Here is a 7314-nt window from a genome sequence, read left to right as displayed (position 1 = left end):
CACTTTGCAATATGCTTGGCCTAAGCTCAAGCAAAAGGTATAAAAAAAGTCTACTCACATCCTCCAAACCACACTCCCTCAAATTCTCCTTATGTTACATGGGCTAGGCCATACTTAAAAGAATAAAATAAATTATAACATATGAATTAGGCTCACAAGGAAGTTGACTTTGTAGAAAATTTGTTGCGAAAACGACTATCAAGTTATCAACATGTACCCAAAAAAAAAAAAAAAATCCCTTTTACATTGGTAGTGATTTCCTTAAAACTCCATTCTCATATTTTTTTTAAAGATAAATGATGCCGTTTTAGAGAACCTCTTAATATTCAATTGCAAAAAATTTACGTTGGCCATTATGAACACATGATGAGCTATACTTTACTCTTACACTTAAATGTTGTTCAAACTTTTTTTTCCTAATCACAAATCATAAAGATATTTAATTTATCAATGAGGGAGAAAATAAGAAGAAGAAGAAGAAAAGAGTGTCTTTTCCTCCGCATTGAACAATTCATGTCAATATTTCATTGTCCAGAGCTTTATAGCTTTATCGGGAGCACTATTGTTCAAAACTTCAAATCCCATTTTTCCTATTTTTATAACTATTGAATTATCCTCTCTCTCTCTCTCTCTCTCTCTCTCTCTCTCTCTCTATATATATATAAATAAAAGTATCCTATATCTTATTGAGTCTTTGTATCATGTTTCCCTTATATGTTAGGAATGTAGACTTGCATTTCCTAAACCCAGAAAAGACTTTTTTTTTTTTTTTTGGTGTTGGGTTGGGGGGAGGTAGTGTGGGGCCCACCCTCATGTGAATGTGAGGATGAATGCATCTGAACCACCTTGTATTTTCTCGCGCCCCGGGGGGGTTGGGGGGAACTCAAACCAAAAAAAAAAAATTTCCTGTCCTTTTCTGTAGTACTTCCAATATCTAAGCAATCAATAAAGTGTATATAAATGCACCTCCAATTATATGGTAGAATTCAATTTAGTCAATCAACTATTAGTTATGTCGATTTGATCTCATAACTATCAATTGTGTCACTTTCAACTCATTTTTTAAAATTAATTCAATTTCATCCTTATGATAACATTAATAGTTGAGGAATCAAATTAAATCATTTCCAATGATTTAGTAACCTTAACAGTTGTTATACTTATCAGTTAAGTGAATGCCTAGTGCTCACAGACAATTCAAGAGAGGAAGGGTAGCGACTTTGCAACATACTGCCCATTTGTTTCAACTTTAGGAAGGGTAGCGACTTTGGGAGGGGGCGAACATCTTCTGCACATTTGATAACTGTTTCCCTTCTTTTTATTCCTACAAACAGAATATATAACTTATGTCGTGAGTTGTGTGATTTGGACAATAACGCTTAAAGTAGTTTTGTATTGAGGAATATCTAACAAACAAATCAATGTCCTTTGCAATAATAAGACCACCATCTCTTAAGAGTTAACCAGATCCTGGGACAAGCTCATTGATGTACCACTATAATATATGGCGAAAGAAAAGCTAAAAAAAAAAGTCAATTTCATCCTCTCAGTTGAGGTAATGGGCAATCCTTTGATCAAGGGGTTCACTCAAGATAAATTCAAAGTTTGTGTAGCAATGATAAGATTTAAGAATACCCAGGTAAGTCAATGCATGATTGCATAGTCAAAAAGATCTGAGGATTTTGCGCATGCTCTGCTTGGGAGACATAATTGGTCTGTTAAGGGCACATGGGACATATGAGAGATATGAATAGTCACAAATAAAATGGGTCTAAAGCCCAGATAGACATCAAGATGATACTATACTCTCAATGCCGAAGTCACCGATAAAGTTGTAATTGGGTTGAAGACGAAGTACTTGAAAAAATTGTAATGCACATCAACACGCTTTGTGTATGGCTGAAGTCATTGGTGATTGAAGGGATGTGGATTATGTTCTCCTACTTATTGTAGTGTGTGGTAATCAATTGTGTGAATATAATAAGATCTGAAGCCAATGTCGATCACTTGAAATGAATCATAAGACACCCAGAGTATACTATTTGTATGGATAGTATATTAGGAAGTGGTGATCAGAAGTGATAAAAGCGTGCGTATGGCCTTCATATCACTGTTTGATACCAATCTTTGGTGCGTCATAGATGAGGGTTAGCAAAAGGCCTAATTGGTACCTATGTTTTATGCTAACTAAATATTGCTATCCCCTATTATTATAAGGTGATCAAGTGGGTGATCACACCATATCAATGGTGCACATTCTCACACTAGATTTCCTACTGTCTCCTAGAGAAGAGATGATAACTTCAGTGAATGTAAATGACTCTACACAGGGTTGTATTTGTTCCTAAATATACATATCTTTCAAGTGGGTATAACTCTTCATGAAAAGGTATAAGGTTGCCTATATATAAACCCCATGTCTTCAGGCCATTTTTTTCCTTGTCCCCTCTCATTTATAGAAAAACTCTCTACATGTGATTTCCACCCTCACAGGACTTTCTTTTATCTGGGACCAACAACATCTACTACCTAAACAAATAAACCCAATTCAATTCTATATAGATTTTTCTTAACCCTAAATCAACCATAAAGCACAACAGCATGCACTTCAAGTATCTGAACTGATCCTGACCTACTCCAAAAGAAAGGAAATTGTCATAAGCAACAAAGCAAACAACAATATGTAGTCTTCCCTGCATTGGTGGTCCATGCCAAGATAGCAAACAGGAAGGGCCACTTAAAGCAGGAACTACAATGGTAAAACGCTTCCATCACTGGAAAAAGTTGAGAAAAGAGAGGCACGAAGTGATATGAGATGGTTAGAGCTTAGACACATCACTGGAGTATAAGATAGATAAGATAAAGGGCAAAATCTAAAACCAAAACGAAGCAGGACAGCGGGTTTGAAACTAAGAAGTGTTCTGGGTTTTCAGTGTCAGCACTAAAAAACTTTTTAAAAGGACTTGATACTGCTATAGGGATTTAGGTTACGTTACGATGTAATGGTCAGTGAGGTAAAACTAGTTTTTTGGTAGTAATTAGGAGTTATATCACCGAGAAATTCATAGTATAAATTTTCACGGTATCTCACTTTTGATGTTTAGATGTTAAAGTGAAAGATCTAATTGGTAGAGAATGATTAGGGTTGCTAAAAACCCACTTGAAACTGAAAAACAGCAATTAGGAAGTAGAGAGGAGAAAGAAAATAGAATAAAGCTGGGCATTGCAACTAGGGTTCTTAGTCCTAGGCAACTCACCTAATGAGGGGATACATTTTACAACAATAGATTCATGATACCATACCACAATTTAAGCATCACACAAAGCCAAAATGTTTTAACTTCAATCGTCTCACTCCAGATATGACAATGCATCATTTATTTCAAGTGAAAAGCTTGGCACCTAGTAAACAAGGGCCCCAAGCAAACTTATATATATTCTCAAGAATCAAGAAAAGAGGTGAATGATTGGTTTTACAAACTTATATATATTATAACACAAATGGACATACCTGTCACTACAAAATTTACATCAATATAGGCACCATAATAGAGTAACAGGAAGTCTGAACTTGACACATGCTGCTTATCAACAAGAGCTCCACCAGTTAGCATATAAAAGTCAAAGAACACTGGATTGGAATCCTGTGGAACAATGAAGGTAAATTATAGCAAATTTTGGATCCTTTTGATCATAAAACAAATGTGAGTCTAACGAGTAAAATGAAGAAAACCAAAGCTGACCTGATCAAGCATTACAAGAGCAGGGAGAATAAAGTGAAATATGTTAAGTGGTTTCTGACAATGCAAATGCACAACCACTTGTGCAATCCAAAAGAGCCACCTGCTTTCTTTGGGTCCCAGTAAAATCATCTACAATTGCAAAGCACTTTTCATTTAAGTCTATACTAGGAAAACTTTTCTTTGGACAAAGTGTTTGTATAGAGAGAGGGAGGGAGAATGTGGGAATGTCTAGATTTACAATTTAAAATTGTCATAGCAATCCTGATACCTGTCCCATGGAATCGGGTTCAAGTGATAGCCCAATGGTAATAGCATCCCTTGTGAAACCTTATGTATGTGTTTCGAACCGCGCCTTCCCCACTATCTACATATGTAAAAAAAAAAAAATCCTGTCCCATGGTAAAAATTTGCTTACACAACGACACATGCATGATTTGGTTATCACCAATAACCTTTGCATGAGCATGATCCTTTCTTTATATGATGAAAACGACTTGAGTCTCTCAAAATGATTTCATGGTCAATGATCATAGATATGTAGCAAATGGCAGTGTGGCAATCACCACAGACACGCAAGTTCTTGGTGATTCGGATGGGTGCCCCTGCAGGTGATGTTAGGATGCCATATGCAAGTGCCAACTTCTCACTATGTTCAAAAAGAAGATCACCCTTCTCCTCATCATCCACATCATGAAGAGCAAAACTCGTCTCAGGAACATATCCCATGGCTTTGATGCGTAGAATTAGGTCTCCCAGGATCTTGTATATTTGTTGAGATAGAGGATGTGATCTGTCCCCAACAAAGAAGGCTGCAGTTCCTTTCTTTCCTTCGACCCAACTGCAACCGGGCCTCTTCTTGATCCTTGTATGTCTCATCAAAGATCTAATTCTGGCCACATCTTTCCATCGCCTAGCATTAGCATATATGTTTGAAAGCAAAGTATATGACCCATCATTCTCAGACTCCAATTCTAACAACCGATTTGCAGCATGCTCCCCAAGTTCAATATTTGGATGGAGCCTGCAAGCACTAAGCAATGCCACCCACACTATTGGTGTTGGTTCCATGGGCATGCCTTCAATGAGCTTTAGGGCCTCATCCAAGCGACCAGCACGGCCCAATAGGTCAACCATGCAAGCATAGTGTTCCACTCCAGGATCCACCCCATATTCATCACTCATGCTATTAAAGTATTTCATTCCCTTCTCAACCATTCCCGTATGGCTACAAGCATAAAGAACAACAACAAAGGTTACACCATCAGGCATCCACCCTGCTCTCCTCATCTCATCAAAAACCCGGAGAGCATCTTCTCCACAACCATGCATGCCATAACCCGTCATTAGAGATGTCCAAGAAACAGCATTCCTTTGCTTCATGTTATCAAACACAACTTGAGCAGCATCAACGTCTCCAGATTTGGAATACATATCTATGAGGCAATTAGCTACAAATACCACCATAGACTCATACTGATTGCGCAATACATAACAATGAATTTGTTTACCTAACCTTAGTGCAGCTAAACGAGAACAAGCCATCAAAGCACATGCTATAGTAAAAGCATTTGGCTTTATGAAAATTTCCTGTCCAAGCATCTTTGAGAAAAGCTCCAGTGCATCATTGGCTTCACCATGCTGAGCATACCCACCAATCATGACAGTCCAAGTTACCACATTTTTCTCTTTTGTTGCTATTGAGTCAAACATCATTCGTGCTACCTTGACACTTTTGCACTTAGCATACATGTCAATGAGACCATTAATTATCATTAGATCATCCCCAGGATCATTTCCATCTACATTCAGAATACGTTTTATGGCATAACAATGAGTCTCTTTTCCATGAAGCAATGTTCCCACAGAAGCACAACCTGAAAGAAGAGACACAAGAGTAACAACATTTGGCTCTGAACCACAACACTGCATTTGACGAAACACATCCAATGCTTCATAACCATGATCCCTCTGAGCATACCCAGCAATCACCGCGCTCCAAGTCACAACATTCAGTTCGATCTTCTCCTCACGCATCTTCTCAAACAAAGCAAGAGCATCTTCAAATCTACCAATCTGAGAGTACCCAGTTACCATAGCATTCCAGGAAACCACATCCTTAACCATCATCCGCTCAAAAACCTTGTTTGCTTCATCCATCATCCCACACTTGGCATACATGTCCACTACAGCATTACCCACAAACACATCCTCCACCAACCCATTTCGAACTGCAAAACCATGAATCTCCTTACCCTGCAACCATGCACTCAATGAAGCACAAGCAGGAAGGATATTGACAATGCTAACTACATCTGGGCAGATTCTATGATCATCAGCCATTCTAGTGAACATTTTTAGTGCATTTTTCTTATTACCACCTTGCACGTAAGCAGCAACGATCGAATTCCAAGACACCACATCACCTATCCCTCTCACACGCAATTCATCAAATACTTGGTGTGCATCATCCAACATGCCACACCTTCCATACATAGCCACCATCGCATTACAAACAAACACATTGGACTCAAACCCATTTGCACAGACAACAGCATGAACTGAAGCACCTCGTCGGAACGAAGGAAGATTGCCACAAGCTTTGAAAACAAAAGGGAAAGTGTAGTGGTCAGGCTTCCAGCCAAATCTCTGCATTTTTCTATACAAACCAAGTACATCTTCAAGAAACCCGAGACGAACTGCATGTCGTATAAGCGCATTCCACCAGTAAACAGTAGGCTGCGATGGAACAAGGCGTTCGAGCACCTTTGTGGCATGCATGGGAGCTTCGCATGCAATGTAGGTGCCAATGAGGTATGTGGCCATGTCTGCAAGGCCCTGGACTAAGATCTGCTGATGGACCAGCTTGGCTTGGATTAAGGTCTTGCATTGCTTTAGAAGCGTGTTAGTGATGAGAGGAATTGTGGGTGTTGTAGTAGTATTAGTAGAGAAGAAGAATGTGGTGAAGGGTTTGAGTACAAGTGGTGGCTTTGGTTTCAGTTTTATACCAAGGAAGAAAGAGAGGGGCATACTACTGGTTTGAGGACTAAATGGGCATGTCCCAATGCCTAATATTTTGATTTGTTGCACGCATGCCATTGGCTTGTAACTTGGCTAAGGTGAACAGACCATGGAGACAGCAGATGCCAGAGAAAACACTGCATCAACACAACCAATACACAGAAATTAGGCTGGGACTATACATTTACACAGCCTAGCAAGACCAACAAAAAAAAGCAAAAGCATAAACATCAGTCCTGCCAGCACTAAGTCAAATACACCCTCAAAAATACAAAGCAGCAACTCTTAAGAACATTGCAGACCAAACCAATAGTATAGGCACTGCAAAATAGATCTTTGCGAGTCCAAATCTTCTGTCTCACTTTTTCTGCTCCACTCTATACTCTACCAATAAAAATTTGCCACGTGTTCACCTAATTAATTAAATACTACTATTAATTAATAACGGTAGCATTAATAAGTCAATAATGATAGTATTTAATTAATTAGGTAAACACGTGGCAAGTTTTTATTGGTAGAGTATAGAATGGAGCATGAAAAATGGGACAGGAGA

At 38.5% G+C, this 7314-nt stretch overlaps 1 protein-coding gene across 2 annotated transcripts; it reads right to left on the bottom strand.

Annotated features, from left to right (window-relative positions):
• Positions 1 to 1072: 1072 nt before the first annotated feature.
• On the bottom strand, positions 1073 to 6942 carry LOC142615313 (pentatricopeptide repeat-containing protein At5g16860). Of its 2 annotated transcripts, XM_075788049.1 has the most exons (4): positions 4012 to 6942; positions 3744 to 3872; positions 3512 to 3644; positions 1073 to 1324 (listed from the first exon to the last, which is right to left on the bottom strand). In XM_075788049.1, the coding sequence occupies exon 1, from the start codon at positions 6837 to 6839 to the stop codon at positions 4185 to 4187; it is 2655 nt and encodes an 884-aa protein (XP_075644164.1). In that variant the 5' UTR covers positions 6840 to 6942; the 3' UTR covers positions 1073 to 1324; positions 3512 to 3644; positions 3744 to 3872; positions 4012 to 4184. The 2 variants fall into 2 exon arrangements, with proteins under 2 accessions (XP_075644164.1, XP_075644165.1); XM_075788050.1 differs by lacking the exon at positions 1073 to 1324 and having other exon boundaries at positions 3508 to 3644.
• Positions 6943 to 7314: the final 372 nt, after the last annotated feature.

The sequence above is a fragment of the Castanea sativa genome, chromosome 11 (genome assembly GCF_040712315.1).
Source record: "Castanea sativa cultivar Marrone di Chiusa Pesio chromosome 11, ASM4071231v1".
NCBI classification, from domain to species: Eukaryota; Viridiplantae; Streptophyta; class Magnoliopsida; order Fagales; family Fagaceae; genus Castanea; species Castanea sativa.
This window is presented reverse-complemented; position numbering and strand designations above follow the sequence as displayed.